Source organism: Scyliorhinus canicula, chromosome 7 (assembly GCF_902713615.1).
Source record: "Scyliorhinus canicula chromosome 7, sScyCan1.1, whole genome shotgun sequence".
Classification (NCBI taxonomy): Eukaryota; Metazoa; Chordata; class Chondrichthyes; order Carcharhiniformes; family Scyliorhinidae; genus Scyliorhinus; species Scyliorhinus canicula.
This window is the reverse complement of record NC_052152.1, coordinates 179,664,874-179,687,868: the sequence shown is the minus strand read 5'-3', so window position 1 is coordinate 179,687,868 and position 22,995 is coordinate 179,664,874. Positions and strand designations below refer to the sequence as shown.

The 22,995-nt window shown below is 44.7% G+C and overlaps 1 protein-coding gene across 5 annotated transcripts in view; it reads left to right on the top strand.

Moving 5' to 3' along the window:
• LOC119969595 (nucleolar protein 4-like) overlaps window positions 1-22,995 on the top strand; it is a 430,219-nt gene that overhangs the window by 321,327 nt on the left and 85,897 nt on the right. For all 5 annotated transcript variants that reach the window (XM_038803408.1, XM_038803407.1, XM_038803409.1 and 2 more), the window contains one exon: window positions 18,583-18,765. In XM_038803408.1, coding sequence (XP_038659336.1) covers window positions 18,583-18,765 — 183 coding nt within the window. The remainder of the gene's footprint in view (window positions 1-18,582; window positions 18,766-22,995) is intronic.

Here is a 22,995-nt window from a genome sequence, read left to right as displayed (position 1 = left end):
GCTCCCGCCAACGCCCATCCCCTCCCGGCATGGGGTCATCCCCCTCGTGCCACACCTCCTTGGCACCGCTTCAGCACGGGAAAGAAGACCAGTAGAGGCCCCACCCCCACCGCCAGATCCACCCCCCCGCCCCGCAGCGCGGGAAACCAGAGGAAAGCCCGTGCTTTCATACTGCCACACCCCACCCTTCTGACGCAGTTCCCCAAAATCCAGTTTCACCCCAACCCCCAGCCCCGCACAGAAGAGAACATATAAAACACAGATCCCCGACATTCCCCACCTAACCCACAACCATACCCAACAGACAAACCCACCCGTAAACAGAACAAAAAGAAAACCAGCATACATAACACACATGTCGAAGTTAAGAAAGTTGAAACAAAACAGCAACAGCGGAAACAACAACGGCCATAGTATGTCCCCAGACCCTAGTTCGAGTCCAGCTTCTCCGCCTGTACAAAGGCCCACGCCTCCTCCGGGGACTCGAAGTAATGGTGCCGGTCCTTGTATGTCACCCACAGGCGCGCAGGCTGCAGCATTCCAAACCTGACCTGCTTAGCATGAAGCACCGCCTTCGTCCGGTTGAACCCGGCCCGCCGCTTAGCCACCTCCGCACTCTAGTCCTGGTAGATCCTCACTACCGAATTCTCCCATTTACTGCTCCTTTCTTTCTTGGCCCAGCGCAGCACAGACTCCCGGTCACTGAATCGATGGAACCGCACCAGCACCGCCCTCAGGGGCTCACTTGCCTTGGGCATCCTGGCCATCACTCTGTGAGCTCCCTCAAGCTCCAGGGGCAAATGGAAGGACCCCGCTCCCATCAACGAGCTCAGCATCGTGGTCACATACGCCGGGAGATCCGACCCCTCCAGCCCCTCCGCCAGGCCCAGGATCCTCAAATTCTTTCGCCTCGTGCGAACGTCCAGCTCCTCCAAGCGGTCTTGCCACTTTTTATGAAGTGCCTCGTGCAACTCCACTTTCCCCACGAGGACCACGGCCTCCTCCTCCCTTTCAACGGCCTGCTGCTGCAATTCCCGAATAGACACCTCCTGGGCCGCCTGGGTCCCAAGCAGCTTGTTCGTAGTTGCATTCATGGAGTCCAGCAGCTCAGCCTTCAGCTCCGCAAAACAACGCAGGAGAGAGGCCTGCTGCTCCTGCGCCCACTTCCACCAGTCCTCGGGTGTTGCGCCGGCCGCCATTTTGTTCTTCTTCCCCCGTTATTTTGGGGAGCTGCTGCAGCTTTTTTCTTCGTCCCACTCCGGGTGAGCACCATATAGTGTGGGGCAAGCTCCTCCAGGCACCTTCCCCCACCGGGATGCGTAAAAACAGCGCCGTTTGGGGCCCTCAAATCGGCCCAAAAGTCCCTAAATAGCGGGAGCTGCCGAACGTGCAGCTTAGCTCCGCATAGCCGCAACCGGAAGTTCTCATTTGTACGGTAAATTGATAAGACTTTGGGGTGGGGAGCAGGGTTGAAGGGGTGAAAGGGGTGAATTGGATGTTGGAGGGATTAGAGGTCAGGACTGTGAGGTAATCACTTCTCGGCATTTTGGCTAAGATCAAGTGTCACATCAAGCCCAAGGTGCCTTTTCTGGTCAGCTTGGATGTTGTATGTCTCTCCTGTGGAGACCATGTGGAGGGGCTGGTTTAGCACGCTGGGCTAAATCGCTGGCTTTTAAAGCAGACCAAGGCAGGCCAGCAGCACGGTTCAATTCCTGTACCAGCCTCCCCGAACAGGCACCGGAATGTGGCCACTAGAGACTTTTCACAGTAACTTCATTGAAGCAATTTTAATTTCATTTCATGAATTGTATTTGAATTTGAATTGTTTTTTGGAGCAAACAATGAGATGGATCTTGCCTTGTCCATTCTGTGCATTGGCTTTGTGACTTTTAAGTGTGGGATAAAAAATTAAATTTATAAAAGGACCGTGAGGTTGGGGTCTGTTCCGACCTTGGGTGGAGGCGATGTCTTGGGTGAGGTGGGGCCTGGGTTTTGGTTGATTGCCGGCAGGGGTAGTCCTGTTGGGGCTTGATTGGAGTCTGTAAAATAGTTACCAGAAGTGGTTTTAATCCTCTTAACTTTTACTGGGTAGCATTGATGTAACCCAATCGGAATCATCTGACGTTTGCGAATTAATCGCAATTTAGATGGTTCTCAGACTAGGACAACTGCCCAGGGAAAGTTTGCACTTCTGGGCAATTGCCGTACAAATCTCCTATATGTCAATATGCACAGATTCTGATCCTATTACAGATGTTACGTGTTGCAGATACAAACCAATTTTATAATACACTTTTACCCAACATGAACTATAGATTAGTGGGCTAGAAAATCAGGCATCGATGGAATTTATGTCTGTAAAAGTTAAGATGATCTTACTGTGTTACCAGCAGACCACCCATGGATATGTTCACAATAAATAAACCGTATGCTTTTTATAAGTACAGTGTATTGTACATGATGTATTATTCCTTTTAGGATGCAATTAAGATAGTTTGAATTTGGTTAATTTACCATTTGGTCAGGAAACTTTGTAATTTGGTGAGCTGTTTCAGGCTGGAGGCTAAAACTGCATGGTTCAACATGGTGCAAGCGGAGTACAAATATGAATTTAAATGCATGCATGCAGTAAATTAGGTGCATTTGTTCATCTGTTGCAGCACATGAGCTAGGTATTAAAGAATTACTGGTGAGAGAAGAGGTAGTCAACATCCTAAATGGGAGGGGGGGTTGTTACTTTGCATTTATTTTCTTTGCATACAATTGGTAAAGCTTGTGCACAGCTTCTATATAACATGTCAATCTTTATGCTTATAAATAGTAAACCTCCCAAGTTCCCCTCACTCATCTGAGTGGAATAAGTCAGTGTTAAATTTGAGCAAATGCCTCCGATACAGTTATAGTCTTAAGTTTAGATTTAAATTGGTCTTTTGCATACATTCTTTCAGAATAACCCTACGAATGACCGTCTTAATATTAAGTTCATCTATGTGATTTTTATATCTTATTGGTAGAGCATCAGCTGGGTTTATGTTTAGCTAGCATTTACTTTTCTAGTCTACCATATAATCTGGTGTATAAACTTTGGCGTCATTCGTGTGATGTGTCTGCTAGAAAAATGATTGAAATATATCAGAATTAAAGGGTTTATATTGAAAGTGTTAGGAACAATGTGTAACATTAACTTTTATTTATATTTGTATTTGCGTGTTAAGAAAGGTGGAACATGGTTCTCATTTCATTTTGTGTTTTTTGTGAGCTTAGTGTTGGGAAGTCTGGAGGCCCTATTTGTACACATGCTTTTACAACCCTTGAAGTGAAGAGATGGGTTACAAAGGGCTTAGTAGTTTAGCGAATTTCTTTAAAAAGTCGATGAAACTGCCTAGAGACAGGAGTCCGGAGACACACACAGATGAAGGGAAAGTCAATCAATGTGTGTACGCCGGAGAGTAAAGGTAGGATAAATTATCTAGTAAGAAATTCAAAGACAAGACTGCTGTGGAACTGAGATTAGGGAACTCGTGTGTTGCCGCTACCATTGAAGTAATAGTGAACTTAGATTGTGGATTTTGGATGTCTCAAGGAGTGATAGGGGAAAAAGTATCTAGTGAATGCTCCGAAATCTGCTGGGAGAAAATCTTTTAACCATTTGCAACTGAGCCAGCCCAAGCACGAAGCCTTGTTGAGATAATGGTAAAACGTCTCCGAGGTTTTGTACCTGTAAGAATATTGCTGGGTTTAAAGGAATAGTATGAGTTTGAATCATTGTCTGGTGTTTCTGCTGCAAATCTTTCCAACGCTTTTGTCTGGTATAATATAGTTCATTTTTCTTGTTCAATAAAATTGCACTGGCAAGATTTTGTGAATGTGTTCAGTAACTGACCTCCACAGTTTCTGGAAAAAACACAAAGTTAGGATTTATCAAACCAGGTTTCACTCTGGGATCTGGCTTGTCCAGTATCAACACCATTTGGAGGTGTAACACAAGGTTAATTACATTATAAACACTGTTTATATGGTGTGATTTCTAATGCAAATAAGATAATTTTCGAGATAATTTTCTGACTTTACACTTACAGTGAGAAGCCTTGCCCGATTTACATATTGTACAGTTTTCTGATAACATTGCCTAGAACATACCCAAATATACAAGATAGCAGACAACCCTGGAAAAGGAATGAATACATTGATGACAAATGGATCTATCTATATTGCTGAAAAGTGTGACATGTTGCTGACACTTCTCATCTTGTGCTCATCAGGACAAAAGCAAGAACTCCAAATTTCAAACAATTTATACTACAGGAGGGAAGGATTGGTTGGCAAGTTGACACTGATTGACCAAGGCACTGTCATGGAAAAACCTATGGGAAACTATAGGCTCCTAAAGCTCCCTGGTAATACAAAAAAGGCTCAACGCTTGAACATATTATTTTTGTTCGCAGAAATCAAGTCCCTGCGATTGAATGTATGTTGCTTCTAGCCAGCATAAATGAGCCACGTTACAATCTCAATAGATAGGAGAAACCATTTCCCCTTTGTATAGGGGTCAATAACCAGGAGGGATAGATTTAAGGGAAGAGGCAGGAGATTTAGAGGTGACTTGCAGAAAACCTTTTTCACCCAGAGGGTGGTGGGATTCTGGAACTCACTGCCTGAAAGGGTGGTAGAGGTGAGAACCCTCACAACATTTAAGAAGCATTTAGATGAGCACTTGAAACACCATAGCATACAAGACTATAGACCAAGTCCAGAAAATGGGATTCAAATAGATAGTTGCTTGATGGCTGGTGTAGACATGATGGGCTTAAGGGCCTATTTCTGTGCTGTAAACAACCCATCAGAGGGAAGCTTACATTCTGCATTTGCTCTGTAGGAAATAATGCCTGTTTCAATGAGGTCATTTATCATTCTTCTAGACTATAGAATATAAGCCCAGGCTCACCTCCTGTATCAAAGGTAAGAGAAAATGGTGGGTCGCGAAGGTCGGCCAGCGTGGATTGCAAAGGATGGCCGGCGTGGGTCCCGAAGGATGGCCAATTGGTAAAAATGGGTCCTTGGCAAAAATGTTTGAAAAATACTGCTGTAAAGCTGTATAACTACTTTAACTGGTTATTTTAAACTGGTTGTTAGGGCAGCTTCTATCACACACAGGATTATTCAGCAAGTGTTGTCCAGTTGCAGATTCACATCAGCAGTAGATATTTTGCCTTGGGTTTTGCAAGCTTGGACTGGTTGAGTATGTTCTGTGCACTGCCTGTTGGGAAAAACTGAAGCATACGTTTTGTGATTTTGAATCTGCAGCTGCATGTAAGGATTTCCTTCTGCACCCTGTATCCTGTGTTCAAATTTACTTCTGAGAACGAGCAGACTGACGTGCTCCCCTTCCTCATTATTCTAGTTGAGAAATCCGCAAATGGATTCTCCACTACTCAATACCACAAACCTACCTTCACCGGTCAACACACACACACTGGGATTTAAATAGTTCCATGCTATAAGATTGGCCTTCTCGGCAATCTTGTAAATGGGCTCTAGTCATTTTCTCCCACAGCCCAAAGATGTACAGGTTAGGTGGACTGACCATGCTAAATTGCCCCTTAGTGTCCAAAAGGTTAGGTGGTGTTACTGGGTTACGGGGATAGGGTGGACGCGTGGGCTTAAGTAGGGTACTCTTTCCAAGGACCGGTGCAGACTCGATAGCCTTCTTCTGCACTGTAAATTCTATGATTCCATGACTTTCTAACTGCCTGCCTGACACTAGGATCTCAATGAGACAAAGCATCATTAGTTTGATGCCAGGTTAATTGCAGCCAATCCTGTCTTTGACCACCAGCACATACATGCCTTTGGCTTTGAATTCATGCCTAGCTGCCACATCAAACCAAATCTTATCAGGACCAGTTCAACAATCTGTGCTCATTGAAGAATGTTCATGCTGGAACCACAGCTTCACTAAAGTTACTCATGTTCCCAGGTCAGTCGCAGATTTAATTGTCATCGACAAATGATCTACGTGCACTTAGCAGATATAAAGCCCTGCACCCACCACACCGCTTTTCTGAATCCAAACATTCAGCAATTTATTAAGATCTGTTGTCTTGCCGGGAAATAAATCTCAAACACCTATTCCATTGTAAAAATCCTCACTACTCCCATGATATCTGAATGCGGTGCATTAGGAGCAGGTGCATGAGTAGATAAATTACTGCAATAAAACTTAAATAGCTTTTACAATAAAAATGAATGATATGAGATGATATAAATGAGGGGAAGGTACAATGTTCATTTATTCGACTCTTTTAACATGCATCTATAAAATCCTCACATTGCAAGATGTGACAGATTTATAAAGCTGACCTTTCAAACGACTGTGGGGTAGAAATTGATTCTTGTGCTTGCTTTAAAGGCATAAAACGGACACAAAATGACCATTTAAGCCAAAATATCCTGTGCCCAGGCCCCAGATGCCACCCGATTGAGAGCTTTAGGACATACAAATAAGGGGCCTAGCACCTGTTTTAGCTCGGCCAACTGCTCCCACCACCCCTCCAACCACATGAAATTGAGAAGTACTGACTGCCCCTGTCAACTGTGGTTTCTATAGGATTGCTGCAGCCTCAGCAGTATTCATCAAAGTAGACTTTTTAACATTGATTTTAAACCTGCCTATGGAAACGTGAGGAACAATTGTGACCCTCTTGGCTGCAGAGATCTCCGAATGCCACCCACAAGACCTGGGACTTTGTTGTCAATTATATGCCTGAAAATGAACCAGTATTTGCCCCTGACACTTTATTTGAGAATAATTTCTAATGTGTAACATTTTGAAATATGCAGATAATGATAGTGAAGAGAGATTTACAAGTGCATGTGCAATGAAAGATACTTTATCGATTTAACTATTTAATGAAAGTGACAATTGGTGGCAGTGCTCTTATAAATTTTTTTTCCCAATTAAGGGGCAATTTAGTGTGGCCAATCCACCTAACGAGCACATCTTTGGGTTGTGGGGGGGTGCATTTACAGAAATGGTACCCTGGAATACACATTATACAATATTGTATATGCTGGTAGAAAGTAGCATTTCAGACTAGACTGATGTTGATTAACTGGAAACAAATCAAGACAGTGGTTATCAACTGCTCTGCCTTTATTATGTGTAAGCTGTATGTGGGGATAATCTAGCTTCCTGCAGTCGGAATAAAACTTTGGATAACATGCAAGCAGATATTAGAGATAATAGGAACTGCTTGTTCCATACAACCTTCTCAGCTTAAAGCACAGTATGGAACGAGTGCAATTTTGCCAAGCAAAGTTATGGGGGACTCTGAGGGTGTAACAAAAATGTCGCGGAGTGAGCTGAAATATCTGTTATTCCCTCGGCTGCCATAGCCAGACGTTTCATGAGGTAAACTGGAAAAATCTTAGTTGTGACAGGCTAGAGTCAAAGCAGCCATGGAATTTGAACCCATTCCCTGCTGCCAGTTCTATGAAATCTTTTAAAAGGAATGGTTTTACTTTGGCAGAAGCATACTACATGAAATTTTACGGTAATAGTTCCTGAGACAGAACATCCATCTTTCTATCAAAAATCTAACTCTGCGTTTTCTGTCAGATTTTTGTATAATAAATGCTGATGTCCACACTTATAAGGTACTCCATCCAATTGACCCAGGTACGGTACAGAAGTGCCACCACTGGCTGGAGAGTGTAATTACTTGATCATCAGTTTATAGAGGTTATTTACCAACATAAATTTGGACATTGGAAATTATACAGAAAATAATATAAAAATAAAGAAAGTCAAAATAGATACTGAATTATATTTATGCACCTAGGACCTGTTACACCCCTCTCTCCAACACCACTTCACCTGAAAATCACCATTTGGTGTTGTCCTATGTGCAACATCGCAAGAAATCAGCTAATGTCAAAACGTTCTTGGGTTCATCATGCTGAAAGTCATTAAAATCAACGAGTAACACAATAATCACCTTTTAATCTTTCTTGCTTGCTATGGATGTGCACTATATCTTTTCTCAGCTGTTTTAACAAGCACCAGCATACCATTTCCTCTCCCTAATCATGAACAAGGACATAGGAGATTCACTGGTATAGTTGATGATATACAAATGTCAGAATACTGAAATAGCAAACCGTAACCAAATTAACAGATGGTGAAAAAAAATGTTGTTCATTCCCCATGTAATGTCAGCTGAACTCCTTCATGCAATCAGTTGTTTAATGTCTAATGGGTTAAACATTCTTTGGTGCACTACCTAAAGATTTAGCACAAAATCCCTTTGTGCACTTTTATTTATTAGCTTGTTTAAATTAAAAGGGCTGGTGATCACATTAAATTAGAATGGTCAGAAATTTATGCAAATACATTAATCAATGCTTCCTCACCAGGATAAGTTAAACTCCACTTTCATTCACCAGAATAGCTGCAACCTCAGAGAGCTCTCTGTGATCTGAAATCACTAATCCTAATACATTGAGGTACAGAGATACCTTCATGTCGAGAATTAAAGAAGATGTAGGAATGAAGAAAACCACACAGCTCTAAAACTATTGGAGCAACATGGCAAGGAACAGCGAGGAGCCTCTCGGAGAAAAGGTGAAAGAAAGGGAGTGAAACAACTAAAATAAACTAATAAGTAAGAAAATCTTTTTTTTAAATCAGGTAGCACAGGCAGACACAACTATTAAATAGTGAGCAGCTAAGTTAATTCAACAAAAAATGGGAAGTTAAAAGTATAAAACAGCAATCCCGAGGAGGTAACAATTAAAAAGGGCACTAGAGAGGAGTAAAATCAAACGGGGCCAGTGGAAATTAAAAAGTAAGTCTAAAAGGGGGGAAATAAAACAAAAACGGATATCTCCACAATTACTGCATCCAATTCGTAATTGTTTTGGAAGACCTTCAGAGCTGGAGTTTCCCGTCAGGGGTGGGAGTCAGGAAGTCTTCGCCTCTGTTACCAGGCTGCTACAAAGCAATTAGACAGAAGTGAAGTGGGAATGGAGGCGGGTGACTCTGAAATGAGCAGGTTGAAATGTCCGCCTCCATTCGTCCTGCTTCAGATCGGGATAATCCAGCCCAATCTATTTGTTGTTGAAAAATGCCATGTACCAAAAAGCCAAATTATATAGTTATTGGTTAGTAGTATAAGATAAGAAACTGGGGATTGATTTATCCAAGGAAGAAAATATCATTCAATCTCCCAATTAAATATGCAAACAATGAAGCAAGGAGAAAGTGGTAGCACTTTCTGATTCAAAGGATGGGATATTGAGTATTTACTCAAAATGTAAACATATGGCTAAAGGCTATTTTAGATTGTAGAGTCTCAAATTGGAATAATTTATTTCTTTGAGAAGCAGATACAAAGAGAACAAATTTAAAACTGCATAGTTACGAAAGGCTAGGGATAACTAGAATTTAAACCAGTTAAATTGTGAGCGGTTCCAAACTGATACACGGTGAGCCTTAACTCTTTGAGAACTCTATAGAGATGCTTTTTACGAGAATTGAGTCAAATGTTGAGGCTATTAATTCTTTAAGGGCTTTATCTGAGTCGAAAGCTGTTTAACTGTGAACACTATGTGGCTGGATTCTGGAGTGTAGGAAACCACGACTGGTAAATTCTTTGAGAACTGTGATGGAAATAAGAAGTAGAGGTTGTTTATATAAAGAGTGACCAGAGGTTAGGTTTCTCCAAAATAATGAACTTAATCTTAAAAAAACAGAGTCTGTTCTCAGTGCTAGGATATAAATTTATAGAACATGGTTATCTGTGAACATTTCATTGGAAAGAAGTACAGCTTTTAAAATATTTTTTTTTAATTTAGAGTACCCAATTCATTTTTTTCCAATTAAGGGCAATTTAGTGTGGCCAATCCACCTACCTGCACATCTTTGGGTTGTGGGGGCGAAACCCACGCAAAAACGAGGAGAATGTGCAAACTCCACACGGACAGTGACCCAGATCGAACCTGGGACCTCGGCGCCGTGAAGCATCAGGGCTAACCCACTGCGCCATGGTGCTGCCCTTTAAAATCTAATCGTCTTCATCATATGCTATGTCCCAAAAATGTAATGCTCTACATTTTAATGCTGCTTTTTACAAAATTAACATATGTGGAAGTAGATAGCTTGACTAAGGTTCTTGGCATCGTGCAGCTGGACTCCAGCTGCTGCACTGAAAATTATGGAACTGAGGTCTCAAAGAACCCACAATAATATAAGTTCTTAACTGGAGCAGCCCTGACCTGCCCTACCCTCTGAAGAATGGGAGAGGGCAAAAACAGAGGGGCACTTCTGTCTTGTGGCTCAGCAGCATTCTGTTGTGAAAAAGAGCAAATTAAACCGCTTAGCTGCTTTTGATGAGGTGAGGAGCTGTGACTCATAGCAAGAGTGTTTATAAACATTATGGTTAGTATCAAAGCAGGGTACTTGAGATGCAATCAAGCGTGAAGGGAAAGCTAGATTAAACAATCCACCAAAAGTCTCTGGAGTATTAAAACTGTCAATCACTGTCTAATGCATTGTATTGCTGTCTGAAATTGAATGGGAGATTTGCATTTTAAAGACTGTCAACAGATTTGAAGCCCTTTGAAGTGTACTTGGTTTTCCAGGAAGCCTCTCACACTTGTAACAGCTGCTGCTTGAAACACTTTGTCTGAGCAGATGTTAGGGAAAGGTAAGTGAAAATGCAGCGATTTTTCACTCTACTGCCTGGACTGCTCTTCATGTTTCAGACGGGGATCTCTTTTGGGGTTTCTGATGGGGGGGGTTCATCTCTGTTCGGGTTCTGATTGGGCTCATGCTTGCGTGCTGTAGGGGGTGGTCGGATGCCCTAATTGTTAGGGGGGTGGGGCAGGATTTGTGTTGTGGGGGGAGGGGACCCGCCGCTGACCTCTGCATTGGGCTGTCCGCTCTAAATGGCGGCCTAATACTGTGAGCGCGGCGGAATCCTTTGAGCTCTAGGGATCATAGTTTCAAGATGGTCAGCAAAAGAACTAGGAGTAAGATGAGAAGAAACTTCTTTACTCAGAGTTTTTTTTAAAATTTAGAGTACCCAATTAATTTTTTCCAATTAAGGGGCAATTTAGCATGTTCAATCCAGCTACCTTGCACATTTTTGCATTGTGGTGGCGAAACCCACGCAAACACGGGGAGAATGTGCAAACTCCATACGGACAGTGACCCAGAGCTGGGATCGAACCTGGGACCTCGGTGCCGTGAGACTGCAGTGCTACCTCTGCGCCACCGTGCTGCCCGCTTTTACTCAGAGAGTTGTAGGGGTTTGGAATGTGCTGCCTGGGAGAGTGGTGGAGGTGGATTCCACAGGAGGTTTCAAAAGAGAGCTGGATACATATTTGAAAGTGATTAATTTAGAGGGCTACGGAGATAGGGCTGGAGAAAGGGACTAGATGCGTTGCGGGAGCCGGTGCAGACACAATGGGCCGAATGGCCTCCTGTGCTGAAAATAACAAAACAAATTTAATGTATTACTAGTAAAGCTTTTTTATATTAAGGGGAAATTTAGAGTGGCCAATCCACCTATCATGCACATCTTTGGGTTGTGGGGGTGACCCATGTAACCGCTGGAAAATTTGCAAACTCCACACGGACAGTGACCCGGGGCTGGGATCGAACCCAAGTCCTCAGCACCGGAAAGTGGAAACCACTGCGCCACCATGCCGCCGTATTACTAGTGGAGCTTATAGGAAATTTGGAATCATCAGATAGTCCTAGGATTAGAAGGATGACGCTTGATGATACTGGGGGACATTACTAGTTATATCGAAGAACCCATCCATTTACTCCTATTTTGTGGTCGACATTTCAGTCAACCATCTATGTATCTATGCCAACACTTTACCATTAAAAACTGGTCACGCATGATGTGATCTATATTATTGAACCCCAACAATCCAACAGTTACTAAAAATGTGAATTCCAGTACACAAAGGTTTTCAAAAGTTGTTTGATAATGAATGGATAGGAGTGAGTTACAAGTCAGTTACACAATCAGGCCATTCAGGAAAATGCCATAAACCACAGAAGCAAACCTTGAGCAGCTTATAAATGTCACATCAACCTTGAAGTTGTGTATCTCGTAACTCACCCTATTCTACATGTTGTTTCTTTTGAAATAATTTACAATTTGAAGTTTTACGGGTAATTGGCTATAATTATACAGGGAGGTATTTGAACTAAAAACAAGGGAAATTAGAAAATGAGGCAGGCCAATCAATATTTGTAAAGAGAACCAACAGGTTAACGTTTGGTTTCACAACCTCTGTCAGATGACTGCAGATTTATTAGAATTTGGGCTCCTCGGGCATTGTATTAAATCACTGCTAAATAAAATACTTTGTTTATAATTTATGCAGTGTAACCATGTGATTGGGAGAAAAACATTAGCTAGTTTTTTTCTTTCAACAAAATACCCCATCATCTGCTCCTAAGTGTTAAACATGAAGTTGTTATGTTGTGTGTTATTGTTTACAACATTAACAACCTGTTACCATGTTGCTGTAGCCACTGGCCTTTGTTGTAGTGCACTCCAGCCCACATGAGATGTTGCCATTTCCCAAATTCGCCAACTAGTGATGCCCAGGTGCAATATTCGATGTTTAGAGCCTTCATGTCACACTTGCAAACATCCTTGAAATGGAGCTTGGACTACGGGTACATTTATAATTTGGGCATATATTAAAATTATGTCATGTTACAATGATGGTAACAAGAACTTGTGCATATATATCGGTGGGACTGGAAAACTTGGATAGCAGACAAAAGCGAATTAACTTTGTGCCGGGACCTAAAAATCCCATACAGCATCTTTACAATATAGAACATTGTCCCAAGTCATAGCTGCCAAAGATGGAAAAGGGAGCGGGAGTGCACTAGAAGCCAGATAGAGGAATGTAGAGTTGGTTGGAGATAACTACAGGAATAGGGAGGGACAAGGCTGTGCAGGTTAACTTTAGATAGTGCTAGCAATTATTGATTTTGGGTTCCACGCCTATTGTATGGAGCCAGTCAACTGCTCATTTGGTGCTGGTTGCACACGGAGCTTGTGTAAATGAGCTGATGGCATGTCGATAATGTCCTGCTTGTAATGCATCTAATGGGCGAGGGGTAACTGTGTGTCACAGTCCTTGCACCAGTTTCTGGGGACTAAATATTTCCATCCCCTTGATGTGGAAAGTGTTCGTGGTGTTCCCATGTATCTGCTTCCCTTATTCTTCTAGGTGGTAGAGATCATGGGTTTGAGAGGTTTTATTGAGAGAGCATTATACACTGTAGCCAAGGAGCACGAATCAGGGAGGGAGTGACTGCTAGAGGTAGTGGATAGCATGCCAATCAAATGGGCTGCTTTGACCTGGATGTTGTTGAGCTTCTTAAGTGTTGTTGGAGTTGCAGTCATCCAGGCAAATGGAGAGTATTTTATCAAACTTCTTATTTGTGCCATCTATATAGTGGAAAGGCTTTGGGAAGTTCAGGAATTGAATCACTTGATGCAGAATAACCAGTTTCTGACCTACTCTTGTAGCCTCAGACTTTATGTGCCTTGTTTCAAAGTTTCTGCTCAGTGATGACCCCAGGATATTTATGGTGGAGGATTAGATAATAATGCCATTGAATGCCATGGGGAAGTAGTTTAGACTCTTGGGGATGGTCATTGCCTGACATTTGTGTGGCATAAATGTTGCTTTCTACTTATCAGCCCAAGCCTGAATGTTACCCAGTTCTTGCTGCAAATGGACACGGATTGCTTTATATACGGAGGAATTGAGAGAATGGACTAAATAAGGTGCAGTCGTCAATGAACATCCCCACATTTGGCCTTTTCATGGATGGAGGCCATTGATATAAAGCTGAAGATCATATAACACTGACCTGCATAAAACTTGCAACAATGTCCTGCAGCTGAGATGATTGACTTTAATCAACACCAATGGTCTGCCTTTGTGTTTATGTGGAGAGTCAGTGGGGAGTTTCAACTGATTCCCATTAACTTTAACTTTACTAGGGCTCCCAATATATGTTAATGTATGTCAATTTATACGAAGATATTACCTGAGCCTTGAGACACATTCTGTCACATTGAACAGGCTATGATGAAGGAGCTAATTAATACATAACATTTGAATTGTGTTTGCATATTAGAATGTTAATAACAAGGGATCTTGCACCTTGCAATAAATCCAGTTTATTTTAACTGGATACTTCCATAAAGGGCAATGATTAGAAAGACTAGTATTTAATAGCAGCTCATGGGACAAGTTAATAATCTGTTGCATACAAAGACTGTATTACATTTGGGATAGAACTAGCATTGAGTTACCCAAGATTGATCCGTAACAATTGAGTTCTTCTTCATAAGTCTTTTGGTGCTGGTGATACATGAGACCTGAGCTGTAAATGCTCATGATTTGAACTAATTTGATCCCCCTGTTTGTTATTGACTGTGAAATTGACCTTTAATCTATTACTTAGGGTCATATGCAGGGCTTGACTGATGCAGCTAATATAAATTAGTCAGCCACTGTACAAAGATTTAAAACTTAACTTCTTCAGAAAAATTGAATGAGAACAAATAAACCACTTTAGATACATCCCTGAGTCTTTCACTTCAAAACAGATTGATCTTAAAATATTCATTGATTATGTTACCAGAAAACCTTTGGGCTACAAATTGGAATGTGGGCCACCCAAATAACCATTAGGTACACACGATGGAGACCTCATCCATTGGAACCAAACATGGAAAATTTGGATGCACGATTTTCCAAACTTGGGGCTTGCAAAATACGTGCAGCATTAGCGCACACAAGAACCAGACAATGACAGTCTCCAGCAAAAGAGAATCCTACCATCACCGCGTCCAATACCTGAGGCTCTCCACCTGGAGTGCAAAGTTAGGATTTTATAACTTTTATATTGTGTGACACCTCATCCTGGGCTAGATTCTCCACGCGCCCTCTGCTGGTCGCAGAGTTCCCAATGCAGCAGGGAATCCTGCGTCGGGGGGAAAAAACGTCTGCGATACTCTGGTCCCTCGCTGATGGCAGCATCGAGGTTTGTGACCTGCGCTAGCATTTGCATCCTATTAACGGGCTGAACACCAGATTCTCCATGCCTCCATGATATTCCGGCCCTTTGGGCCAGGATTAAAATGGGCGTGGATTGGTGCAAGTATTTTCCAGCGTGGCCGTAATGCGGTGGATCTTCTGGTGGGCCAAGGGGGGTAAGTATTTAAGGTAAGTGCCCCCAAAGTCCATCAGAGGCCTCCCCCTGCCTCCCCACAATGCTAATCCTGCCCACCCCCACCAGCCACCACAATCAGAGGCCCCCACCAGAACTCCCTGTTCAAGACCCACCCTATTTTAGGGAACCCCCCCCCCCACCCAACATCACAGAACCCACCCCATCCCTTATATGAGAACCTAATCACAATGTTTATAGGAGTTAAGTGCTTTCACATCCTCTTTTTCTCAGCAGAAAGCACTTAATTGCTTTTGATGTGATTAGGACATGTCATCATAGCTAGATGTTTATACATATTGCAGTTAAGTTCACGGCATACTACTTGAGATGAATTTAAGTGTGAAGGGAAATTAAAATAATCAATCCAGACATCTGGTTGCCTGGAAGATGTCAATTACAGCCTACTGAAAGCCATTTCTCTTTGGAGTGAATAGAAACCTTGCAGATCAGAGGATCTGAGGGGGTTTAAAGTATTGTGATGTGGTTCTGGTTTTCTATGATGTCACAATTGCTGCTTTCTCGACATCTGTCTGTGGTCGCAGGTGAGTGGAAATGCAGTGATTTATTTCAGTGCTTTTTAGCTTTCAGGGAAGGATGACTAATTGGGTGGGGGTCTTTGGTGAGAGGAGGGTCAGGTCACTCTTCTGCATGTTGTGGGGAATTGACTCAGCAATTTCAGGGGAGGGGGACAAAATTAGCATTGTGGGGTGGGGGTAGGGAGGCCAGTCTCTAGTCATAGTTATCAGGCTACCAACCCAAAGTGGCAGCCCCCCCTCCCCCAAGTGTGCCTGGTGCACGTTTGCGGATATCAGTTCTGAACTGCGCCGGCTCGGGGTCTCTGAGGCGATGCTGTTAGGTCCTGGTTGCTGGGTAGATCTGGCGTAGACATATTCAAGTGAGACTAACTGCTCACTTGAATATGCAAATCTGTCCTGACCTCAAATGGGTGGGATCCAGATCGCGACGCCTCACGAGATCTTGTTAGATCTCGCGATGAATGACGAGGCTGGTAAATCTTGCCAGAGGCCTCTCGTGAGATTTACCGCCCTCATTACGTTCCGAGTCAAAAGCAGTGTGGCCATAGTCTCGGATGCACTCCTCTGTCACTGAAACTTTCAGTCATATTATAGTCGCTGCTACCTATCTTCCTGTCTTCACTCTCTTTTTGCACAATACCAGGTCGTATAGTCTGCTTATTGGTTGGTTCCAGAACATGCTGTTGTAAGAAACCAGCCTGAAACCGTTCTATGAACTGCCTTTTCCAGTGTATATGTTATTAAAAGCTCCCATGATTATCACCGTGCCTTTCTGACGAGCTCCAATTATTTCTTCCTTTATGCTCCACCCTACCTGATGGAAAGAAGTAGTTTCACAGTTTTGAAACTATTAATTTTGAAGCATTGATGGTTGCAAAGAAAAAGATGGAATACTTGGAGCTAGGAAGAACGAAGAGCAGAAAATTAAGAGGAGCATTGTATCAAGGAACATGAGGGACAGGAAGGAAAAGAGAAATGTCTTGTCAATTGACCAGCTTTGTGCTAGAAATGCAGGGAGAGTCACATCGGATATGGTAGGGCTATTCAAGTCTTGAAATATAATTTTCGTTAAGGATCTTTTCTATAGGAGGGCAAAGATTACAAACCTCTCAATAAATAACACTCCTCATGTTGATCAATTGAAAATATGCGACATTAGCTTTCACGTTATTGAGACACAAGGAGAAACCAGATTTGGGCTGTTGTTGCTGTCGCGTATGTTCAAGGAGAGGGGAATGGATTGCACTACTGCTCCTAGCTCCTTGAGTAGGGTGCTCTTTCCAGGCATGGCAGTCAGTGGCAGATGCAATGCATGCCTGAGGCAAGAGGCCCTTGGATCAAATTCAATTGGTCTTTGAACCTTATCTGCACAATAAGGGCCCATTGCCAAACTTGTGCTACCACAAATCGCATCCCCCACAAGGAGAAACCAGATTTGGGCTGTTGTTGCTGTCGCGTATGTTCAAGGAGAGTGGAATGGATTGCACTACTGCTCCTAGCTTCATAAGAAAAAAAATCAAAAACTTAAGTTTGCTAACAACCACAGAGATCGCTGAAAAATCTTGAGAAGGACAGGCCTGATATCTGGGACACCTATAAATTTAATAGTGGGACCAACTCCTGCACAGATCGGGCACAGGCAGATTAATTGGTAAACTGATATGCTTGCCTCCAGTGTATTGGGCAAAGCACGCACAAATTTCTGCTTAGAACGGCTGACCAATTTAAAAGTGACTTTGAAGATTAACAATCACCTCCAGCAAGTATATTTTGTTACTATTAGCCTTGTGAACGTTGCTGTGGTTACATGAATAAATATTTGTCCATGGAAATACAGGAAAATGACCCATGATAATATCAAGCTTAGGATTTGAGGAAATTCGTTTTAATTCCACTCATGCATTTTGATATTTATTTTGAAATAATGAAGAAGTCTCAGTAGGTTGTGGATTCAAATTCCAATTCCAGACGGGATTTTTTACAAAATTCATTTTACGGGGACATGTGCGTAACTGGCATTTATTCCAGATTTTTATTGAATTCAAAACTCACCATCTGCCGTGGCAGGATTTGAACCTGGGTGCCCAAATCCTGCTCTGGATTGCTGGTCCAGTGACAATACCACTACACCACTCCATCACCATTAAATGCTGTACTTTCCATCTTAAGTAATTGTATCTTTAGGGGAGGCTGTGCATTTCACTTTAATACCTCCCTGTATTTGGATTTACCATTGTTGTCAGAGCATCAGATTATGAACAATTAAAACATCTAGGGCAGCATGGTAGCATTGTGGATAGCACAATCGCTTCACAGCTCCAGGGTCCCAGGTTCGATTCCGGCTTGGGTCACTGTCTGTGCGGAGTCTGCACATCCTCCCCGTGTGTGCGTGGGTTTCCTCCGGGTGCTCCGGTTTCCTCCCACAGTCCAAAGATGTGCAGGTTAGGTGGATTGGCCATGATAAATTGCCCTTAGTGTCCAAAATTTCCCTTAGTGTTGGGTGGGATACTGGGTTATGGGGATAGGGTGGAGGTGTTAACCTTGGGTAAGGTGCTCTTTCCAGGAGCTGGTGCAGACTCGATGGGCCGAATGGCCTCCTTCTCAACTGTAAATTCTATGATTCTATTCTATCTAGTTTTGGAGGAGCGCTCCTTGTATATATTGGTTATAAATCAATTGAGAAGACCTTGTATCTGTTAAGGGTATGACTGCTTTAAAAGCTTAAATAAAATCTGATGAATAATGTTTTTGTTCCAGTCTCCACCCTACAGCTCAGGAAGCTACGACTCTGGCAGACATGAGCTTTCGGGAAGTTGTCCAGAGGATCTGTCAATCAGCAGGGGTGGGGACGACGACGATGACGATCATGATGACCATGAAGACAATGAGAAGATCAACGACTCTGAGGGAATGGATCCTGAGCGGCTGAAGGCCTTCAATGTAAGAACAATGTATTGGTTCCTGTGTACAGTTTCAAGGCACTTCAGTGAACAAGCTGGTCAACAGACTTCTACACAGTTACAATAATTTTTAAATACATCACTCTTATTAACTGGTTCATGCAGTAGAACCTATAGAAAAGAATTTAAACACATTGAATTCATTTATTTGATCCTTGGGTCTTCAGTAAAATAAATCCAAAGCGACATTTCCATCCTTCCTCGGCCTGTGGAAAGACAAAAGCTGATGCTGGAATAGGTCCCACTCAGACCTAATATATTTCCTGTTTTGAAGGACTCATCATTGTCTGGAATTATCCAGAAATTGTTGTAGCATTGACTTTTTGATTTTTGTTCTTATAACTTCAATCGTTTTTTTTTTTGCATTGCTTGTTTTTTAATCCACTCGGTCATGATTGTAACTGCTTTCATTAACTAATTCCAAGCCAATAGACCAACTGCCGAATTGTAATGTCATTCTTGCATCACTGCTACAGACAGACAGTGGTATGTGTTAGTAGTTATTGTAGGGAACAATTGTTAGGGCTGGGTACAACTTTGGCTATGCAAGAAACTGCTAGTGCTGGAAATCTGAATTGAAACAGAAAATGCAGGCAACACAGTTGGTAAAATAATATCTATCAGAACAAAAGAGAGGTAAGTTAGGGTGTGGTCTCGTTCTCAAAACTATCAGTTTTGGCACAAGATATACACACAAAGTATTAACCCGCCTATCTTCTGTTCTGGATGCTGAAGTGGGCGTGTTATATAATTCCAGTGTTATCTGTTTTATTTTGTATACTTTCGTTCGATGGCTGATTAGACATAGGGCGTGATCTAACGGAAACGTTTATAAATGTGGTAGTGACGAGGAACGCCCAGGTGTTCCCCGACAGCCTCCCCGAACTAGGGCACTTCATGTCCCACGGGCTTCATGCCAGAACTGGCTGTCCCGCCAGCTGATTCGCCTGGACCGTGCTCGGCAGTTCCCCATTGACGAGGAGGAGCAGCTCTTAAATCGATCCTGCAGATCAAGCCCCAGACAGCACACAGCCATGCCACTGTGCAGACCGGCCCCAAGATTCGGTAAATGCCGACCTAGACAGACTGTTAGACTTTTTTAAAAAATTTAGAGCATCCAATTTTTTTTTTCCAATTAATGGTCAATTTAGTATGGCCAATTCACCTACCCTGCACATATTTTTGGGTTGTGGGGGTGAAACCCACGCAGACACGGGGAGAATGTGCAAGCTCCACATGGTATGTGACCCGGAGCCGTGATCAAACCCAAGTCCTCAGCGCCGTGAGGCAACAATGCTAACCACAGCACCACCGTTTCGTCCTGGCCAGACTGTTGGACATGGTAGAGTCCAGGCGGGGTATTGTTTTGCTCTGAGGGGCTGGAGGGACAGCCACAGGGCAGCCAGTGCTGCCTGGTAGGAAGTGGCAGTGGCCGTTAGTGCAGCGAGTGTCACCAGGAGGATCGCCACCCAGTGCCGCAAGGAGCTAAACAACCTCCTCCAGGCCGCAATGGTGAGTTGGCATTGGCCCCCCTGGCACCGGTTCCGCCTGCAACCCCACCCCCGCCCTGTCATGGACCTGTGAAATGCTGCACCCCCAGCATTTAACCGTGCCTGTGCCCCAACACAGCCTGGCACCCACCTGCCCACCTCACCCATGCCCAGTGGCGGTGCCCGTGCCTGAGCCCTGCTATAGACCCTCCACGCCCCGCAATGCAGCTCACGATTCCCTCTCTCTGTCCCTGCAGGAGAAAGGGCCTAGAAGGGCGTCGGGGTGCCGGACATCAGAGTCCTCACCCTCTATGAAAAAGGGCCCTGGAGGTTGCGTGATGGCCGAGGTCAGATCGGTCACCAAAGTCGAGGTTGGCTTGTGCCCCTGCCCCGAAGATCTGTCACATGTGTGTTGTGCATGTCAGACAGAATTATCCTTTCCTCCCACATCGATTCTCTTGCAGGATTTCCAACCAACGGTGGTCTTCTTCCCCGGTCCAAGAGAACACCTCCGAGGAAGTCACCATCGATGCATCACAGCTGTCATTCCCACCCTCCATCAGTGCAGAGACACACACCTCGCTGGGTGGAAGTAGTGGACAGGCTTCTGGGGTACAATATGGTGAGCACCACACAGTTGATGTACATCAGACCAGGGCACGAACATCCACAGGGGACAGCAGTCAGAGGTCTGCTGGATTCCAGGACCCACCTGGGTCCCAGTCAGATGTTGAGCCTCTGGGCCAGGTTTACCCAGAGCTGATGCAGACGCTAGAATGCAGCCGTGAGATTCAGAGGGGGATGTCAGCGACACTCCAGCATGGTTCACAGCCAATTGGAGGAGTCCCAAAGTCTACGGGCTCAGGAGATGGCGCCGGTAATACGTGGCACTGAGGCCTAACCTCCTAGGGTGGCGATCGGAGTGGAAAGCCTGGAGCATGATGTCAGCACCAGGAATGGTGGTGTCCAAGGCGATGCTCACTCAGTGATATCTGAGGGCCTTGACTGCATGGTCCTAGAACATGGGGACATTCCCTGATGGAGGTGGACCTTGCTGAGGTGCTGCGGAGCATGTCTCAGTCTTAGGTGGGCATTGCTGAGGCGCTCCAGAGCATTTCCCAATTGCTGGAGGCCGTGTCCCAATCACAAGTGGACCTTGCCAGGGTGCTACGGAGCATGTCCCAGTCTCAGGTGGGCATTGCCAGGGTGCTGCGGGGCATGTTCCAGACACAGGTGGACATTGGCGAGGCACTGCAGAGGGTGGTGTGGTCATAGAGGGACATCACTGAGAGCATCAATATCATGGAGCAGACAATGGGGAGCCAATAGGGCTGGCAGCGCCAGATCACACAAGGCCCTCTGGAGCTCAATCCAGCTGCCCCCGCCGTCCCAAAATGACCCCCAGGGCAATACTGACACCCACTGGCAAGAGGAAGTGCTGGATGACCCGTAGCAGTGCTACGGGGAGACGATTGGGGTCACCAGCTATCCCGAGTACCCCTCTCCTGACAACTCTTGGGGTCAGTGGGTGGAACAGGGTGGTGTGGCAAGGCACATGCCATGCCAGCCCTCTGGCCCCAGGCCCTTCAGAGGCATCAAATGGCACAGGAGGTGAGAAACAGCAGGCTGCCTCCACCTTTGATGTGCATCCTGGGGACACACCTAGACGTAGTGGCAGAGCACGGAAGGCTAAAAAAATTGAGGAGCTGTCAGCAAACAGTCAGGAGTCAGGCTACGGCATAGATTAAGGAGCACCAGAGTTCAACTCACTGCAGCCTTTTATATTGACCCACTGACAGTGCCGACGCAAGCCTATCGCCCTGGAGTGATGTAACTCAGACCCTGGGAGGATGGAACAGGGCGATAGGAGGACAGAATAGCTGGTGGTGGAGGAAGGGAGAGGCGGAGCAGGAGGGGGGAATGGGTAGGATGGACAGAGGGGGGTGATATGATGGATGAAGCCACGTCCTATGTGAAATGGGAGAGGGTGAAGGCCCCCCCGCCCCTCCGTCAATGCCGAGCCCTCGCCAACACCGCCTTCCACGGTCTCATCCTCCATCCCCTTCTGGTCTGGCTCGCCCTCCTCCTCCTCTAACATGGCTGCATGGTCCTCCTGTTCCACCTCCAGCACGTCGTCACGTTGCCGTGCCAGGTTGTGAAAGGCACAGCAGACCACCACAAAGCAGGCAACCCTCTGGGGGATGTACTACAGTGCACCATCAGAGCGGTTGAGGCATCGGAGCCACATTTTAAGCAGTCCAGTGCACTGCTCTAAGACAGCCCATTTGGCCACATGGGCCTCATTATATTGGGTCTCCACTTCGGTCACCGGTGTCTGTCCTGGCGTCGTTAACCAGGTCCATGAGCCGTCCAGTCATCCTGGGATGTCTCTTGAAGCCGCCAGGGATCTACGACTGCCCTAGGATGTAGCTGTTGTGCACACCCCCGGGGAAGCATGCACACAGGTGCATTATGTTGATCTGTCGGTTGCACACAAGTTGGACGTTCAGGGAGTGGACTCCCTTCCTGTTAATGAAGGGCGTTCCCAGACTGCCTGGTGCGTGCAGGCGACATGCGTGCCATCTATTGCCCCCTTGGCCTGGGGCATCCCGGTGGTGATGGCTGAGAATTCTGCTGCCCCGGCATCTTGGTGGGGCGTCTGTGACCTCACGGATGCACCTTTGGGCTGTAGGTTGGTGAATGCCTCAAAAGTCTCCACT